The sequence below is a fragment of the Lygodium microphyllum genome, chromosome 8, assembly GCF_053477565.2.
Source record: "Lygodium microphyllum isolate KBCC chromosome 8, Lygodium_microphyllum_v1.1.10, whole genome shotgun sequence".
NCBI lineage: Eukaryota > Viridiplantae > Streptophyta > Polypodiopsida > Schizaeales > Lygodiaceae > Lygodium > Lygodium microphyllum.
Genome location: NC_141142.1, coordinates 77,160,163 through 77,180,766, shown reverse-complemented (window position 1 = coordinate 77,180,766; position 20,604 = coordinate 77,160,163). Strand labels below are relative to the sequence as shown.

At 42.9% G+C, this 20,604-nt stretch overlaps 1 protein-coding gene across 2 annotated transcripts in view; it reads right to left on the bottom strand.

Moving 5' to 3' along the window:
• Positions 1-3,714: 3,714 nt before the first annotated feature.
• Positions 3,715-20,604, bottom strand: part of LOC148032477 (molybdenum cofactor sulfurase-like) — a 47,695-nt gene continuing 30,805 nt past the window's right edge. Inside the window, exon 2 of one of the 2 annotated variants that reach the window (XR_015691638.1) lies at positions 3,715-4,266. Coding sequence is in view for 1 of the 2 variants with exons in the window: in XM_087683144.1 (XP_087539270.1) it covers positions 4,993-5,952 (960 nt within the window). In the remaining variant the exon portion in view is untranslated. Of the gene's footprint in view, positions 4,267-4,426; positions 5,953-20,604 lie in introns of those variants that run through there. The other variant, XM_087683144.1, reaches the window with a different exon arrangement.

Sequence of the window (20,604 nt, the reverse complement as noted above, 5' to 3'; positions counted from 1 at the left end):
TATTATATGTCCAACTTTAGATTATTACTTAAAGCATATATCAATGTAGGTATCAACCACGCTAGTGATATGAATGTGGAAATGATCATCTAAGTACGTGAGTGTTAGCTCATGTTGAGCTCGACATCTCAACACATGCAGCTGAGTCAATCCCACAAGGTTGTTATCCAAAGACCTAATTCAGCCTCTTCCCCTTTGCATAACTATTTTTTTCTTCCCATAATATGTAGAGCGATGTCTAAAACTTTCATTAACCAAGAATGAATTCAATATATTGATAATCAACTAGCACATTCATAATCTCTACAATAGCAAATCGATGAAGTTATTTCTTGACTATTTAACTACTATCTAATCTACTCCACTCAAATAGCCAACCAATCACATTTCCTACTCTAAATTATCCTAGCCGTGCGAGATTCAGATTAATCTTACTGCAAAATTGAGAGATTAATTCCTCACCTCTCAATCCCAATCTCAAGTAAGCCTCATAAATATCCCGGCCACAGGATGGGAGTGGAGGAGTCCTAGAGCGATTAGTTCCATCCAATCTTAGCAAAATAATGAAAAACCTCAAGCCTTCCGCGCACTAATCAACTTACAAGGCATGAATGGAGCTCTTAGTCCTTCAAAAGTTCAACCTACTTCAACTTACTAGCTCTCACCTAATCACTCTCCTCCCCTCTCTACCCATCAAGTTCACTCCCTCAACCAAGCAAGCAAATTTAAGGATTCCAAGATCATAGTAGAAATAATGTATGCTCCCTTCCATTGCAATCGATTTGATCTAGAGCTTGAGATGGTATCTCGATCCTTGTGTAGTCCCTTTCACTGCAAGAGCTCAATCTATGTTATAGCCCACTTCAAGCTCAAACCACCATGGCAAGAGAAAAATATGATTATTATTATTGTTGTTGTTGTTATGGATATAAAGATGGAAAATTCTACGAATGCTTCACCCCTTGTTTATCACATACACACACACACTCTCTCTCTCTCTTTCTCTCTCTCTCTCTCTCTCTCTCTCTCTCTCTCTCTCTCTCTCTCTCTCTCTCTCTCTCTCTCTCTCTCTCTCTCTCTCTCTCTCTCTCTCTCTCTCAATGGAAGTGAGGAAGGAAGAAAATGTGAGCATGAGAGCAAGAAGGCTTGGAAGTACTTGGTGCACACACAAGAATTATCACTTATATTTACTTTGAAGCCTTTATAGAGGGTCTAGGATTCAAGGTTCCCTCCATAAGTTGGGCACCCTTCCCTCTTTTTAGGCCCTTAACTAATCCCCTTTAGTACATGCATACATTTGACATTAATAAGGCTAATCCCATCAAAAGTGAATAGAAGATTAGCATTGCAACCGCACACAAATAATGCATTCCTATCTACTTTGGGATTATTCTATAATTTGCATGGGAGCAAGTCTGACTCTCAAATGTGATTACAATAATATTATAACTGGAACTTGGTGTTGCTTATACAAATAATGGTGTCTAAAATGTTACAATGCAATCTAAAAAGTATAATCTCTTTTGAATTGACTCTGGCACATTAGGCTTAATCCCTTATTAATTTTAGCACGTTGCACTTCTACTTGACTTGCATTCTCCCTCACTATCTACAATTAACATGGGTATTGAGTTGGGGCATTGCCAAAGGCTTTACCATGAGCAAAGATTTGGCATATTGAATTGGAGAACTTGAGATGCAATTGAAGATCATAGACCTCATTGCTTGTTCAAGATCTTCTACATCAAACAATAGGAAGAGTAGACGTTTATGCAAGATGGAAATATGTACTCCACTTATATAGCTTCATTTTGTGAGCAAGATTAGGTTTTAGAGATGAAAATGCATGCACCATTTTAATTTTAATTCAATAGCAAACCAAGTGTCATGTTTGTGAAGCATTTATGTTTGTTAGAGGAGTTTGTACAAATGACGCAAACACATGAAAGAATACATTTGATAAACACGTACTAAAATGAAATCAATAACTATGTACTTTTCAATATAATAGCAATGAGAACAAATGGCAAATTTGTCAAGCATCAAACATCCAATCACACTAGTTTCAAAGTAATGAAATGGATACCATATTGCAATGACTATGTTTAATTTAAAAATAACTTTTTGCAAATAAGAACTCATTGCAAAAAAGAACTTACCACAATGAAAAACTTATGACATAGAAAGAACAAGTAAATACAAGGTATCAAGAAATTTGTATGCAATGGGATCATTTGTCAAATATCATTTGATGCAAGCCTCGACCCTCTACCCTCTTAGGCCTCATGACATCATGCATACCATTTTTGTCATTCAAATGAGGATCAAAGTCCTCTAGATGCTCCTCATGCATATTTTCTACAAGAAAATTGTGAAGAACACAATAAGCAACAATGTAGGGCACACGTTTCAAGTCAACATCATGTCCCTTGAGGATACACCAACAATTTTTAAGTATTCCAAACATAATCAATGCATACTCTTCACTTCAACAAGTGGTGATTGAACACCTTTCAATCTTTGATTCTTGGAGAGTGGCCCTCCCTGAAGGAATTCATAAGATATACATAAGCACCTTACCATGAATCTATCAACAAATGAGGGAGCATGCGGATGCCTTGTAGCATGATTGTTGGCTCTTGCAGAACTTGCTTGCTCTTGAACTACTTATATATGAAGGATGCTTTCCATTCCACTAGGAGCCAAGACGTAGACATCCCATATATGCTTTTGTACAAAGCAAATTGTCTACACAATAACAAAGTGGAAATGATGCACACACTAGGATTGAGCAAGGATATCTTCGATGTTAGGCTTTTGAGCAAGCTTGATGTGAGAGCCATCAATGGCACCACATATATTGGGCAACAAAACGATGGTCCAAAAACCTAGAACAATGTTTCTTAGACTCTCTCGATGGAATGAAGAAAGTTGCCTTAAGCTCTGCAATAAGGGTCATCATTGAAAATGTAAATGAGCTAACATTATAATGGGCACTATGCAAAGCCATACGTGCAAAGATTCGAAGTGATGCAAAGACAATGCATGAACTGTAGGCAAGGTGTTGCATAAATGGTGCAATGGGGACACCATCAATGTTGATTTGTAACAGTTCGTAGAAAATTTCCACCAACCATAACCACAATTGATGATGTGTGTCAAACCAAGATTTGGTTTAACTTGGATTTAAACCATGGTAGATGAGGCATGCATACCATGGTAGGTCATGTGCACCTCATATCAACAAACATTGTATTCAATTTTCAATCAAAAGGCACTTGAATTATGGGCGATTGCACACGCGTCCCCCCCAACTTAGAGAGTGAAAAAGCAACCAATGAGCGTCTTCAAAAAAAGAGTGATTTCAAACCAGTTTAGACAGGCATCGGAGAAGTTTTGACATGTAAAGACTCGTTCCACCTAGACCCCCCACATTCTTGAGCAACCACAACCAAGTCTCCCGAAAAAGATAACCACAAATGAGCGAGTGGCAACAAAAATCTACCCCAAACCTTTTAGAAGTTAAGCCAGATCTCTAACATTGGGCCATCCAGCCATGTGCGAAAGCTATATGGACAACCTACAATATGACCAGCAAACAAATGTTTCCCTAGACTTTGGCATCCACCGCCCAAGTGTGAAATGGGCCTATTTTCCTTAATGAGTTTTTGAACAGAAAAAAAAAAAGGCTTTACAAATTGGCACAACTTTAACTTTTTCGATAAAGAGCGTTTCATTTACGTTTTTTACCAAACATGGGAAAAACAAACAATGATGACTTCATGACCACCAATGAGATCCACAGTTCTACTTTGGATTCGAATGCAACTGGACTTACGAGTCCGAGGCCCAACAAATTGACAGCCCCCGAAAATATAACAATAAAGGAAACCAATCCTTGTGCACAGCCTTCGAGGGCTGGGTGACGTGGTTTTGATGACGTGCTAAAAGCTTGCCCAAAGGACGCCCAGCTCCAACCTGCCAATCTCCTGCTTCCCGTCGACGCGGTCTCTTTAGATCTGTAGGCGTATTTTTTTACCTCTTCAGCGACTGCTGCTCATTCTCTATGACACCGACCTGAATGAATGAATATATGGTACCTTCAGCATAAACTCCGCGAAGAGAGAGAACACCAAACTGTTGTTCGGTACGACTCATTACGCTACCATCGTTTGGACCCTTCACCTTCATCACCCTTGACCTGTGTCGCCTTCGTCGCCTTTCATTCTCACGTCCTTGCATCCCCCACTGGCATGAATTCCATTCCTGTTTTCTTTCCAAACAGAGAACATGAAGTTCCCATAATAATATGATTGAATAAGTGAACAAGATTAACTAGTGCCCCGTTTCAGAGGGACGTATAATTCTTAAACCACCACCATGTTATCAAAATAAGAACAAGCATTCGGCCCTAATACCTGTGGGCACAAACGATCAGGTTAGATTGCTATGGGAAGAACAAAAGAAAATAGACAGCTATATATTTACAGGTATAAGCTGCTTGATGAGAAGAACATTTCAGGAAAACAATCTGACAGTTGCTAAAATTCTTTGCATGGGATACAAGTATTAGAACATGGAATCAACGGAACAACCGTTTTGTTGGTTTGCTAAGATAACAGCAAGCCCGGCCTCTCCTCTGGAAGGTGACAGAAAGCTCTCAGTTTATTCCGAATGCCAGGGACACACTTTCGTATTTACAAGGACAGTTTACAATGTAATCACCATCATCCCCTGTAATCTCGAGGACAAGAAAACCCTTCATATTAAACAGATGTGGAAGACATTTTCCTCAGCTTCTTGAACATTGGAGAACCCCCTCCTCCCGCCCCCCCCCCCCCTTCCCCCTTCTCTCTCTCTCTCCCCCCAACTCGAACATTGGAGCTAACCCACTCTCAACCAGATAACTATACCTCCATTCACTGCCTGAAATTTCCAGCAACATAAATTGTAGAAGCTTCCTTTACAACCCAATACCTACATTATCTAATATTAAGGTGAGGTTATGAAAAAGGAGTTCCTTCTGACTAAAAGGCAAGTGATTTTGGTTGGATGACCCGGGGCTTTGTAGAGTGTGCAAAGCACAAAATCTGGTTTATGCAGTGTTAAATTGAGGTTGTCTTCCCCCAGCACTATGTCTGTACAATCAAGAAGCACATGCCAAAGATTGCGCTGTGCCTCAGAAACCCAGTGCAGGGAGTTTCTGGTGCCCTTGATTTCAGCTGGGTAACCAAAAAGACCTTTGGGAGTATGCTTGCTTTTCCTTCTGAAATTTTGTGACAGTTGTGAGCCAGCAATTCTTAGGTCCAGCCAGCTTGCAGGGGCCAAAATGAACTTTGCTTCCTTGTGAAGGGCAAATTTCTTTATATCATCTCTCTCTTCCTCAAAAGCACTCATGTAGCAACTGTACCTCAGGAAAGGATAGCTTTCCCCTATTAACATCATAGCTTCCTTAAACTCAGCTGCAAATACAACTATGTAATCATCATCTGTCACACCACAATGCTTCAAAACACGATTCCTTGCGTGCATTTCAGGAATGGAAATGGACGTATCAGGCATGTGCACCCGCTTTATCAGCATTTCCTGCAGTCGAGAACTCTCCTCGAGCTGGGTCTTCCGTAATTCTGCCAGAGTATTACCAAATGAGGGAGAAGTATCCCTGTTGACAGCAGGATTAAACCCCGCTGCACGCCTTTCCTGCGAGCGTGGGGTAAGGATATGGCCTTCCTCTGAAATTTCTCCATCCTCTGTCCAGAGGGTAAAGCCATCTGGAAGATTGTCCTTCCCAATTGTCCCACCATAGTACTCCGGATACCTGGCTTGAACATACTGTTCAACATATCTCATCTCTGCAGGTGTGATGGGACCTGACCATCGCAGATCTAAAGAACCATGGAGAGATGACATTGCCTCCGCAATGATGTAGGGTGGTATGACATATGTACTGGCCTGCATAAGGAGTTCTCCTTAGTGACTAAATGAAATGAAATGGAGCAAAATTTTGAAAACCCGTAACATCATCACCTAATGAAATTAAAGCTCTTATGCCAACATGTGATCCAAGGGGGGGAAAAAGAAATCCAGGGGCAACTCAAACAAGAAAGCCCCTTTTTTGTGGAAACTTCAATAGAGAAATTTTATGGCATATACTGACATTAAGGTTATAGAAAGTACACCTAGAGCTTGTGCGTTCATGACACATGAAATATATGGCGTTCCATGTTCACACGATCCTAGCTTGCTGTAGATGCAGGCTACAAGAATCAACACAACTACATAATCAAAGCTACAGGCAGGTTGAGGCTTAACAAGAAACACTCGTAACATTAGATATTTTCCCAAAGTAGATACGTTTCCAAAGTAGAAACAGACTTCACGAACTCTGTCATGCGTGTGTTGCTTAACCTGTATCAATACACTAAGCGCCCCCCACCAGTGGCTAACCAATGGTGGCCAGTAAGAAGTGGTACTCTTTAAGTTGGGCAAATGCGTGCATCTTCTAGATATGGTTACATGCACTTGCATAGAAGGGAGGCATCTAAGTAAGTTACCTTTCAATATAGGCAGACACGGAGTATTTAAGATTTTAAATTTTGAACTTCTAGCTTGCAATCTGCCAAACATGGTGAATGCATGCTCCAAAAGAGAGCATATCCAGATCAAGAACCATTTGTCCCCAAAGTGATGGCCTAATGGTAAAGCTTGTGCCTCATAACCTAGAAAATGTGGATTCAAGCCCCGCAAGATGCAGCATTGTTAGGGAGGCCTATGTTCACGTGGAGTGTTCGTGCAGTCAGGGCTTTTGTCCCTGAACCCTCCCCCTTAGTGGGTGGCCTCGAGGAGGAGGATCCCAGTTGCGATCAAGCTCCGTCATTTTCTTGGTTCATGGATTATCCTTGGTGTCCATAGGAGGTGCGGATATCGTTGCACATCTAATATTTGGAGGGTGGTGCCAACCATTTAATACTTTAATTGGAGTAAAAGCCATAAAGAGCGATCCAATTAGCAGCCATATTCTGAAAAAACTGTTGTATAGTTAGGCAACTGCCTATTTTTCATACCTCAAATTTTAAAAGAATGAACCGCAGATATAAGAATATGTGCTCAGAATCAAAACTTGACAAAACAAGAAATCCCTTCTGTCAGAAGAAGGTACATCTCATGCAGGGAAACAAGATATCATATTACATATCAATGCATGGCCAGTACTCGGTATGCCCTTCCCCTCCCTCAATACCAGTGTAACCAGTGTAAAGATGCCATCACCTTCCATGCTCCTTATTACTTTAACCTGTGCAAAGTCTTCGCATTGACCTTGTTGGTAGCTGCTTATTTACAGATCATGGCTGCCCTGTTAGCATTGTACATATCATGGCTGTACAAGAACTGCATTTGAGTGCATTTCATTTCTGTGAGGGTGGCATGACTCAGCTTGGCTGACCTGCATTTATGGCCTCATTGATTGCTGGCCAACGTGACCATTATTTTCTGTTATTCCAGCCTGTTTAAAGGATACTTCTCCTCCATCTCATAATCATCATATACATGCACACTGCATCCTGTTGCGCACGCGGGGTGGGGGGGGGGGTGCGGGGGCAGTTTTTGGGGTTGAGAGAGAGAGAGAGAGTCCGTGAGCACTCTGCTGATTGCCCACAGCCCCTGCCTTTGAGCACAATCTTGTGCTTTGATATATGGATTCCACTTCCCAAGTTCATTCTTTTTGAGTTCATGTGTTCTTGTTCTTTTGTCCAATTCTCTGTATTTACAGCGGCTTCATATTTTTGCTTCCATCGCTTGACATTCATCTGACACGATATCAAAACTCCAGTGACTTGCATTTGTTGCTGATTGCTGTTTCTGACTGCTCCTTAAGGTCTGATCATACTCCCCAACTGTGTGAAATTCGCATTTTGCTGCTGGTCTGGTCCAGCTGGTCTGAACGACTAATTTGACAGCTGGGTGGCAGGTTTCAGCTACCGGGCAGCCTGTTTACCTACACTTTCTCATTGTTGTGCATGTGTCATTACTGTCTCAGCCTGCATTTTACTCTGTCCATCCATAATTTTACCTCATCTATCAACGGTATATTCTTTTGTGCAATGATCAATCAACTTTTCACTTTTTTTTTTCCATGGGCGCCTATCTGTGTTTTCCTCCTCTCTGCGTCTTCAGCCCGATTTCAACAATAAAGGTTGACAAATGTCGGTTATCATGCCTCTATTCACTACATTCACTTCACATATTTTTCCTCTCACTTCTCTGATCGAAATTGTGCTCTCTTCCTTGAACTGTTCAACTCCTTATTTTGGGCTTATTAACCAAAAGTTCCCTAGGTATTCTTTTTAGAATCCTCTACTTATCTTCTTTGAACATCCTCTGAATGGCCTCTGCATGTTGCAACATTGATGATGTTGGTATTGCTCACCATGCCTTTTACTATGTTCGGGTGTGAACGGACCCTTACACTTGTACTTTATATATATTATCAAAACCTAAAGTGGTACACCCCATCATTGTACCAAAACACTTTGTGTGTCATGCTCTCACTCCTGCTCACTCTTCCTTCTTTGAACTCTGCACTCAATCTGTCCTTCTCTGTCTCCATCCTAGCAAGTCGGCCATCAAACTGGTATCAGAGCGAGGTTAGAGGCAGCCTGGCAATTGGTCAGCTATCACAGGCAAGCTGGGGGCAGACGACAGCTAACAGTCGCAGCACGTGACGTGCAAGCAAGCGGACAACCAGGCCGCAGTCACATGTGCAGGCGCACAGGTCAAAGGCAATAGGCAACGGCGCAGGCACAGTCAGCCAACGGGTCTGGCAGCCGACGGAGTCAAGACGTGCAGTCAGCCGACAGGCCAGCACAGACAACGGGCAGCACGTAAAAGACATGTTTTGCCAAATTTTTATTATTTCCTGCAATTTTTCTTCTCCCCTTTGCCGGGCGTTTGTATGCACAAGCACAAAGTGCGATTTTGACCCAAAATTTGGGGCTTTTCCTGGATTTGGGGACTTTGATGCAGGACAAGACAATCTGACTCAAAAATTGCAAATTTGGTGCACATGTGCCCGAGAAAAATTTTTCACATTTTAGTGAAAGTTTTTCAATTTCACTAGAATTTGTGCACACTAGACCCAAGAAAATTGGGGCTCTTGCAAAATTTCTTCAATTTGTGCAACAATTGCCTAGTATATGCACTTGGGTGCATGTATTGATGCAATCTAGATGGATTTCCTTTTGAAATTCTAGGGCTTTTGATTGAAACTGTCAAATCTGTGCCCATGAATGCTTTTGGAGCAAAAATTGCAGTCAAATTTTGGGGATTTCACATGTATTGGTGCCTTGGCCTTTGAATGTGGCTATAATTGCTTGTGGAGTGCAGCAGTAGACTCTCTCTAATTCTGAAAATCCATTTGCAAATCTGAAATTTCTGCAATCTTTTGCTTTTTCACTACTGGTTGGTACTTGCAATGTACCATGGTCACTTGTGTAAGCAAAATGAAGGGAATAAAACCAATAGATATGGAACAAGAAGAGTGGGATAATTTGGATGAGCTGGCATGCAAACCATTGAGCTCTCAGTGTCAAACAACTTGCTTTTTAACATTGAGAAGCTGAATTCAACATATGCAATGTGGCAAAGACTTTAAGAATTGTATGCTCAGAAAAGTGCAGCCAGCAAGGTTTATTGGCTGAAAATTTTAATGAACTTTCGCATGAAGGTACAGCCATGTCTATACATTTGAACAAGTTCGATTCCATTTTCAGTCAGTTGATTGCTTTGGATTTCCACATTCATGATGAGTTCAAAGCTACCTTCTTGCTATGCTCTTTACCTGAAAGTAAGAATACTTTCAAGACAGCTTTGAGTAACTCAAATACTCAATTGTTCTATTCTGATATAGAGAGTTCTTTGCTGATGGAAGAACACAACAGGCAAAATAATTCAGCAAACAAGTCTTTTAATGCATTGCACACTAGAGGCAAATTTCAGCAAAAGGGCAGTTCTGAAAATAGAGCACACAAGTCTCGTAGCAAAAATGTGGAGTGTCATCATTGTGGCAAAAAAGGGCATTATAAACGGGACTGTTTTCAATTGAAGAAAGAGAAATGTGAAAACAAAAACACTAAAGGCAACAAGGGTGAGAAAAAGGACAACCTGCCTGCAAAGAAGAGCAACGTGAAAAAAGAAGAGGTAAATGTAGTCATTCATGAGAACGATAGTGACAGTGATATACTTCTTGCTTCTTCTTTGAGTGCACATGCATTGATTACAGATTCTGCCGATAACATGCACACTTAGATACTTGATTTAGATGCATCTTTTCAGGTCACACCACATCATGAGTGGTTTTCTTACTACAATGGTGGTGCACGTGGTGTTGTTCACTTGGGGGATAACTATGCATGTAAAATTGAAAGCATTGGCAGTGTGAAACTGGAATTTCAGCATGGCTCCATATTTGTTTTGTATAATGTGAGGCATGTACCTCAGCTCAAGAAGAGCTTAATAAGCACACTGTAGCTAGATAATAAAGGCTATCACACCACCTTTGGGGATAGCAAATGGAAAATTTGTAAGGGCTCTCGCATTGTTGCCAAGGGCTCCAAAAGTGATACTTTGTATCATTTGCATGTATCTAGCATGCATGGCCATGTAGTCACCATAACCGAGCAACCAAGTGTTTCTTTGTGGCATACCCGGTTGGGACACATGAGTCAAACTGGAATGAAAGTGCTTTCTTGCTTGGGTTATTTGCCATCTTTGAAGTATGCTGATTTTGAACAGTGTGATCATTGTATTTATGGTAAGCATGCTCAAACATCACATAAGAAATCTCTTTCTCTAAATTCTTCACTCTTAGAGTTGGTACATTCATATGTATGTCAAATGCCAGGGTCATCTCTAGGAAAAAAGAAGTATTTCATTACCTTTGTTAATGATGCCACATACAAAGTATAGGTTTATCAAATCCATCGCAAAGACGAGGTCTTAGATAAAATTAAAAATTTCCTGGCACTTGCTGAAAATCAGACCAGCAAGACATTTAAGTGTCTTTGCTCTGACAATGGTGGGGAATATGTGTCCAAAGCCTTTTAGGACTTTTGCGACAACAAAGGGATTAAAAGGGAGCTCACCGCCCCTCACAATCCACCCCAAAATGGTGTTGCAGAGCATATGAGCAGGACCATTCAAGACAAGGTCCGTACAATCCTGTCACATGCTGCTTTACCTCATGGATTTTGGGAAGAGGCTGTTACGGCAATCGTACATTTGATTAATCGATCACCAAGCAAGTCTTTTTTGGGGGGGGAGGGGGGAGTCCCTCAAGAAGTGTGGTTGGGCAAGCCACCGTCGTATGCTCACTTGAGAGTGTTTGGCTACAAGGCATCTGTGCACATTCACAAGAAATAACGCAGCAAACTTGACCCAAAGTCCTGTAAATGTATTTTCCTAGGATATGGTGATAAAGGTGAAATGAGGTATCGATTATGGGATCCCGAGGAAAGAAAAATAGTACAAAGCAATGATGTTATCTTCCGGGAAGATCGCATGCACAAACAGTCCGAAAAGATAGAGGAGGTCAAAAGGGTTTTATTTCAAGAGGATGTACCGATAGAACAGCAAAGAATGCCCGTTAGACAACAGCAAATACCTACTGTAAATGTCCTTGAAAATGCATGGAATAATGCTGAAAATGATTAGCAAGATCATACCTATGATATACCACCAATTCAGCAAGAACAAATGCCTTTGGAACAACCAAAACCAATTGTACAGCATGCTGAACCTGCAGAACATCAAGCTGTTAATGCAAATTTGCAAGTTGAACGGCCAGCAAATCTTGACCATTGTGTCCATAGGTCGACCAGAGTGCAAAGATAGCCAAATAGGTTTGTTCCTGGTGTCAATTATGTGGTTGACTATGTCATGCTGACAGATTCTGATGAGCCGTCATACTTCTAGGAAGCAATGGACAGAAAAGACAGCAAGAAATGGCATAAGGCAATGCTGTCAAAGATGGAATCTCTCATGAAAAATGGCACTTGGAATTCGGTGCATTTGCCTAAAGGGAAGAAAGTGCTACCATGTAAATGGGTTTACAAAATGAAAGTCACTTCTGGTTCTTTGCCAAAGTACAAGGCACGACTAGTTGCTAAAGGGTACAAGCAAGAACATGGAATTGATTTTGATGAAATCATTTCTCCTATAGTCAAAATGACTACTTTGCGAACCATCTTAGGCTTGGTTGCATCTAAAGATATGGAACTTATACAGATGGATGTAAAAAAAACTTTCTTACATGGTGATCTGCATGAGAAGATCTATATGCAACAACTTGAGGGTTTTGTTGCAAAGGGAAAACAACACATGGTATGTAAACTCAACAAGAGATAATATGAGCTAAAATAGGCACCACGCAAATGGTATCATAAATTTGATACATTTATGCAATCTTAGGGATTCCATCGCTTTCAAGTTGATCACTGCTTATACACCAAGAAGGTAGCATATGGCAGCCTTATTCTCTTGGTTTTGTATGTGGATGACATGTTGATTGCAGACAGGGATGTTCATGCCTTGGACTCCTTGAAGCAAAGTTTACACAATCGCTTTGATATGAAGGATCTTGGTGAGGCCAATCACATTCTTGGCATGCATATACTCAGGGACTGATTGAAGAGTCTTCTTTATCTATCACTGTAGGAGTATGTCACTAAGGTTTTGCAATGTTTCAAGGGGAGGGAAGTCATTGGTGTACCATTGCCTCTGTATATGAAACTTAGTGCAAATGACAGCCTATATCTGATGATGGAAAGGCTGAGATAGCCAAGATACCTTATGCTTCAGCTATTGGTAGCTTGATGTATGCTATGGTTGCTACACGTCCTTGTTGTGCTAGGAAATGCACTTAGCCACTTAAACAGCCCCAAAACATGCTTATTTTAGGCTTGTTTTAGCCAGAACCCTAAAACGGGGAACGGATCGAGAAAGTTAAGTGGGAGAATCTAGAACCCTAATTTTCTACAAATAGGTGTTACCAGCTTGCTGCCCACACCCCGATCACGGAGGACATCTCAGCCCTTGCTGTCCATCATTGTTCCCTACAGTCTGGCGCCTGTTTCCAGCCCTCCACACGATGATTGCTGCTGTTTCTGCCTGGTGGCTGACTGCTATTCATCTGTACTGCTGTCGTACAACCTGCCACGCCAGCAAACTACTGCGTTTGCAAACTCCAGCTGCCGCCCTGACAGTTTTCTCTCTCCTATCTGCAGTCGCTGCAGTCTTTCTCTCTCCTGCAAGCTGTCCTGCCTGCGTTTTCAGTCTTTCTCTCTCCTGCAGGCTGTCCTACCTGCGTTTTCAATCTTTCTCTCCTGCAGGCTCTGTTTTTAGTCTTTCTCTCTCCTCACTACTGTTTGCATCAGATCCAACTTCTCACTGTTGCGTTTGCTGGCGTTCGACATCCGGAGACTGCCTTACTGCAATTTGGGATCCGTTCGGAGTACGACATACTCTCCAGCTCATTACCCCTGCCCTAATCCTAGAGATACAAAAGTTCGAGGTTCAGTATTCATTCACTACATAGTGTATTTGCTGCATGAGCATCGTATTATTAGTAGTCATATCATTTCATTTATTCACTGTGTTCATTGTCTCCGAGTTACTCTAATCCTAACCCTAACTATGTTCTTTTTATCAATCTGTGCTTTGTCGTACAGTTTCTGTTTATGTTTCTGTGTAAGGGTATTTTTCTTTACATGGTATCAGAGCCTGGTACTCTTTGAGAAACCTAGGCCTTTGATCTGAAAGCTCTTCACAAGAAGCAAAAACAACACTAGGTTTAAATGACTTCGAATACATCAACACCGATTCAGTCTGCAGATCAGCCTATGCGGAGAACCAAGCGAGAGTGGGCCGATCAGCTTGCTCCACAAAGTTCCGAATTGGTGGGAGAAACATATAAGTACATGGAAGAAAAGATAGACAAGCTGACCTCTGAGGAATATAAACTAATCATAGCCTATCGACAAAAGAAGATTGAGGAGGACTGAAGGATTGCCCTTCAAGAAAAGCTTCTAAATGAAGGTATGCATGGATTTCACTCTTCAAATGTTGCGCGTAAGTCTAATGATGTTGCAAGGTCGTCGAGACCTCCATCAGGAATGGGCCCCCCTCTTGGAGAGCAAGATCCGTGTTCCATTTTTTCAGACTTTTCCGTCCTCTTCGGTGCAAGGTACTTTTGATTTGTCTTTTGTGCCTTCTTCTTTTACCTCTTCTGTTTTGCAATATACTAGTAGAGATCATGTGCAAGAAAGAATCCAGTCTGTTGACTACGGAAAAGGTCCTCTAGAGGACCAATTCTTGTATGTTAACACACGTCACGGGGATTATAAAAAAAAGCCAGGTAACTCTTCTTCTGTTCTTTCTTCTTTTCCATCTACTTCACATAATCAGATTGAATTTGGTGTTCCTTTCACTTCATTACATGGTGTATCATCATCTTCACAGTTTCATTTTCAGTCTTTAAATGATAAAAATAAACAAAAAGAATCTGCACCTCATACACCTCACTTTCAAAATCCACCCATCCCACCACATTCTTATGCTGCTTCACCACTTCCATTTACACCATTTACATTTTCATTTCAAAGACCTCATGTTGCACCACACATCACACCAGGGGGTTATGGAAACATAGGCACATACTTTAGGACCTCATTCTTCCCTCAACAGGGTGGTGTTTCACCTACCTCATACACACTTTCGGGATCATTGTAGCTTGGGTATCCCACTCAGTCTCTCCCGAGTGTGGATCAGTTGCCTCCACAGTTTGCCTCCATGGCATTGCCTAGTGGACCTTCTAGTCATAATGTTGTGTCACAGCCTTGCTTTGGACAAGGCTACTGTGTCCCAGTGCCTCCACCTACATCGGCACCTTATGAAAACATTCATGTTCTAGTGCCTCCACATCAATCGGCACTCATTGGACACTCACAGCCTACTTCTACCTACCCACCTCTTCCCCCTTCTTCTTACTCTTATCAGACACTCTCACCTCCACCATCATCTTACTCCATCCACCCGACACCTCACGGTTCTAGCTCATCTTCTGCCAAGAATGCATTTAATGACAAGACTCGTTTTAACGGGTCAAACTTTACTACTTGGCACGAGGCACAGCACCACAACCTAAGTCTCATACCCCCGCCCCTCAGTCGGACAATCCCCAGCAGGGGAGGCAGGGTGATGGCAAGGGGCAATTTAAAGGTTAGACTCACACTGCCACCGCACAGTCATATCAGTCGACAACGTTCTCAACTCCAGAGGGCTTGTCTAACTGGTCTGCAAAGGCCCATATTGTCTCCATAGAGACATCAGATGCGAGTCTCGTCCACATCTGTGAGTTGTCTCCCGACGAGGTTACTGCAGAGGCCCACTCGTCACAGCCGAGCACTTCAGCTCCAGTTTGGATTGTGAACAGTGGAGCTACACATCACATGACTCCTATAGAGGACATTTTCCGTATCCGAGTCCCTGTAGCCGGGCGAGTCCATGTAGGAAACAACTCGGTCAAGATTCAGGCTCAAGGTTGAGTCAGTTTTGCCACTGACAAGGGTCCAGATCTGGCTTCGCTGGATAAATGTATATCATGTCCCTCAGCTTGGGGAAACTTGTTATCTATTCAGCAGCTTTGCCGGTTGGGGCGAGCAATTTTCTTTACAGCGACCACAGTCAAGGTCCTTGACTCTCTGACTGGTTTAGTGATTGCTCGCGGTGAGGCACAGCCTAATGGCCTATACCACATGACACACTTTCTAACCGAGCTGACCACTGAAGGCTCCGTGTTCCATAGCTTCCAGGCCTTAGCCACATCTCGAGAGCCTACGCACAATGAGCGTCTTTGGCATTTTCACTTAGGGCATCTTGGTTATGACTCACTTTATGAGTTATCACGCCGTGAGTTGGTTAAGGGCCTTCCACGCCTGAAGCTAGCTCGAGATGTCTGTAAAGCCTGTCAGCTCGAGAAGCAGCACCATACCCCATTTCCTCAGCAGTCTACACATAGAGCTGAGGAACCTCTTAGATTGATTCACGTTGATCTTTGTGGGCCGATATCCACTGCTGCTTTGAACGGTGCGTTGTACTTCTTTTTTATAGTGGATGATCATTCTCGATACATGTGGGTGTACTTCCTTAAGCATAAGTCAAATGCTTTCACATATTTTTCTGTTTGGGTGCTGCTGGTTTATTACCAGACTGGTCTTCGTGTTGGGTGCATAAGGAGTGATAGCGATGGTGAGTTTATCTCCCACGAGTTTTCTGAGTTTCTACAGAAGCATGGCATTTCTAGCCAACTCACCTCTACCAACTCCCCCTCTCAGAATGGAGTCATAGAGAGTAGGAACCGCACAGTCATGGAAATGGCACGCTCTACGCTGTTCGCAGCAGAGCTTCCCGAGCGCCTTTGGGTCGAGGCTGTTAACACTTCGGTGTACATCCTCAACCGGTGCCCGATTGCGGCTCTTCCTCAGAAAACCCCGTATGAGGCATTTTTTGGCTCTCGGCCTGTTATTTCCCATTTCAGAGTCTTCGGGTGTCGTGCGTACACACACACACACACTTGATGACAAGATAGGAAAGCTTCCTCCCCGAGCTGATCTCCTTATTTTTATGGGATATTCCTCTGAAGCGAAAGCCTATCGTTTGTTTGATCCTCGAACAAACAAGGTGATCGTTAGGCGGGATGTCGTCTTTGACAAGAGGGATATTGTGCAGTCTTCTGCACCGGATTCCGATCTGCTTCCTTCTTCCACATCATCAGAGATCGTGCCTACTGAGCCTGGTCTACTTCCCGCTCCTGACATTCCCGCAATTTCTTCACCTACTAGACCTCCTTCGCGAGACCTGTTACCTCACCAGTACCAGCAGACCATACAGAATTCGAGGATCCTACCACCGGATTCCATTCCGGAGGGACCTAGAAGATCTGCCTGACTTGCTCTTCAGGCATCATTTGCATTGTTGTTTACAGCTGGTTACATAGCGCATTCTGAGCCGAATACTTGGCAGGAGACTCTTCAGCACCCTCAATGATGAGAGGCCATGGAAAGGGAGCTAGAGAGTATTGACCGAAATGAGACTTGGACATTGGTGGATCGTCCGAGCCACAAGAAAGTCATCGGAACAAACTGGATTTTTCGGACAAAGCTAAAAGTTGATGGAACCTTAGACAAGTACAAGGCTCGCCTTGTACTGCAAGGGTTTAGACAGAAGCACGGCATTGATTATGAAGAGACCTTTGCCCCTACTGCATGGTTGACTTCCTTTCGGTTGCTACTCGCGCTCGCCTCTCACCACGGCTGGCCGATACATCAGATGGATGTTAAGAATGCCTTCCTGAATGGATTCTTGGAGGAGAACGTCTATGTGGAGCAGCCACCGGGCTTTCCCTCAGGGAACCCTAGGGATACGGTATTCCGCTTGCAAAAAGCTCTTTATGGGCTGAAGCAAGCACCACGGTCTTGGTTCCATAGAATGGATGAGTTCTTACAAACTCATGGATACCATTCTACCCCTTATAACCTAAACTTATATGTTCGATCCACTCCAAAGGGGTTTAGCTATATCCTGCTATATATTGATGACTTACTCATCACACATTCAGATTCTGCCACCATAGCAGAAATTAAGGCTAAGCTTAAAGCTACATTTGAAATGACAAACCTTGGTTTGTTGTCTTATTTTTTGGGGATGGAGGTAGTTCGTTCTGAAGGATGTATTTTTTTGTCACAGCAAAAGTGCACACTTTAGCTTGTGGAACAGTACACTTCAAATCAGACACGGCCAGTGGCCACGCCTATTGATCCTACTATCCACTTGTCAAAGGATACCCTAGGACAGCCCTTCGATGCACACACTTATCGTTTTGTTGTAGGAAAACTTCTTTGGTTAATTCACACTAGGCCAGATTTAGCTTACTCAGTTAGCATACTCAGTCAGTATTTCACAGCACCTAGGATGTCACATTGAATTGCATGTCTTCGTGTGTTGCGTTATTTGCGGTGTACTTTTTCTTATGGCTTGACATATGGTTCTGGTTTATGTTTGCATAGATACACTGATTCTGATTGGGCAGGAGATCCTGACACCCGGCGTTCCCATGGCAGCTACCTCTTTACCTTGGGCACGGCTCCCATTTCTTGGTCCAGCCGTAAGCAAGAGACGGTGGCGGCTTCCATGACCGAGGCTGAGAACCGGGCTCTCTTCGATGGCACCACCAAGACCATCTATCTGAGGAGTTTACTGGTGGCGCTTCATTTTCCATGTGACTCTCCCACAGTTGTCTACTGCGAAAACCAGAGTGCCATTGCCCTTGCGGGCAATCCGATCATCGCACCACAAACACGGCATGTGGGAGTCCACTTCCACTTTTCCAAAGAGCAGGTTAAGCTAGGCACTATTCGCCTAGAGTTTGTGCCTTCATCAGATAATTTTACAGATATCTTGACCAAAGCGGTCAACCGGCTGATTCTTCTCAGTACCTGCTACCCAGGATCTGCTTGGGTACACCCTCCCCTACTTCAGCTTGACAGGGAGAGGGTGCTTCCCTCTTGCTTTCCCTTTCAGTTTGAGAGGGGGCGACTCCTACTCTTGATCGTGACAGTGATGATGCTTACAGTTTTTTAGACATTACATTCACTTATTCTTTTGTATTGTATTATGGGCATTTGTAACTTCATCCACACTATCAGGATGACCTGATTGTAAAAGGGCACTTGGACAAGTGAACACTTCCCCTGCAAGGGCACTGTCCCAGTGGCACCGTTGCATAGCATATTGCACCCTTTGCATTATCCTATGCATTGGCATTCTGTTCATGTCAACATGTATCTGTGCGCATTTATCCCTTTTCGGTCTTTTGGACTGGTCAACTCTAGGATCCACCATATTCGTAGCATAACACATGGTAATTCTCCTAAGGCAGTTTCCCTACCCTTGCTTACTTGCTTGCTTTGCTTGTCTTGCTAAGCCCACCGTTTTTTTTTTTGCCTCTCACATATTCAACACATGATTGACACATACACTCACTTTTATCATCCTTAGGCACTTATCCTCGTCAGTGCGTAGGATTGGCTTGCTAGTTTTGTAAATAACTTGGGTTTAAAACTCTCTTTATCTTTTCCTATCTCTCACTTAATCGGCCGCTGCCCCTATATTACTTATGTATTTTCCAAACACTTTTAAAAAAACAAAAAAACAAAAAAAGCAAAACGAACAAGTCCATTGTTGATTCCATCCACCTTTGTAGGCCTTGGTAGGCCCTAGGGCAGCCGATGAGCACCCTTGGTCCGATGCCCTGACCTCTCTGGGGTAATCACTTGGGCTCCCTTGGTAAGATATCCATCGTCTCTGTAGTCTTGGTAGGCCACTGGGCAGCCGACGTGCACCTTTTGTCTGATGCCCTAGCTGCTTTGGGATGGGACGCCTTGGGGTAAATCAAAATTTAGGGTAGCCTACTTTTCTCGCCCTATTTTGGGCTTGAGAGGGGGTGTTGTACTAAGAAATGCACTTAGCCACTTAAACAGCCTCAAAACATGCTTATTTTAGGCTTATTTTAGCCAAAACCCTAAAATGGGGAGTGGATCGAGAAAGTTAAGTGGGAGAGGATCTAGAATCCTAATTTTCTATAAATTGGCAGCCAACCCTCCACTCTTTTACAATCTCGTTTTTGCAGGTTTCAGGTGTTACCAACTTGTTGCCCACACCTCGGTCACGGAGGACATCTCAGCCCTTGTTGTCCATTACTGTTCTCTACAGTCTGACGCTTGTTTCTAGCCCTGACTGTTGTTGTTTCTACCTGACGACTGATTGTTGTTCATCTACACTGCTATCGTACAGTCTGCCACGCCAGCAAACTGCTGCATTTGCTGGCTCCAGTTGTCGCCCTGACAGTTTTCTCTCTCCTGTCTACAGTTGCTGCAGTCTTTCTCTGTCCTGCAGGCTGTCCTGCCTGCGTTTTCAATCTTTTTCTCTCCTATAGGCTCCGTTTTTAGTCTTTCTCTCTCCTGCAGGCTGTCCTGCCTGCGTTTTCAGTCTTTCTCTCTCCTACAGCCTCCGTTTTTAGTCTTTCTCTCCTATAGGCTCCGTTTTTAGTCTTTCTCTCTTCTGCAGGCTGTCCTGCAGGCGTTTTCAGTCTTTCTCTCTCCTACAGCCTCCGTTTTTAGTCTTTCTCTCTCCTCACTGCTGTCTGCATCAGATCCAACTTCTCACTGTTGCATTTTCTGGTGTTCGACATCCGGAGGCTGCCTTGCTGCAATTCGGGATCCGTTCGAAATACGACACACTCTCCAACTCATTACCCATGCCCTAATCCTAGAGATACAGGAGTTCGAGGGTCAGTATTCATTCACTGCATAGTGTGTTTGCTGCATGAGCATCATGATGAATTTTAGAGTCTGCTAATGTTGTCCACTCTTGGAATAAGTGGAATGAGCATGTTAAAATATCAAGCTCCCGTTACTTTTTAGTTACTCTATCTTTATATATGTGACCGATATTAGCTAGATACAGTTGTACACGTGTGTGATATTCAATAAG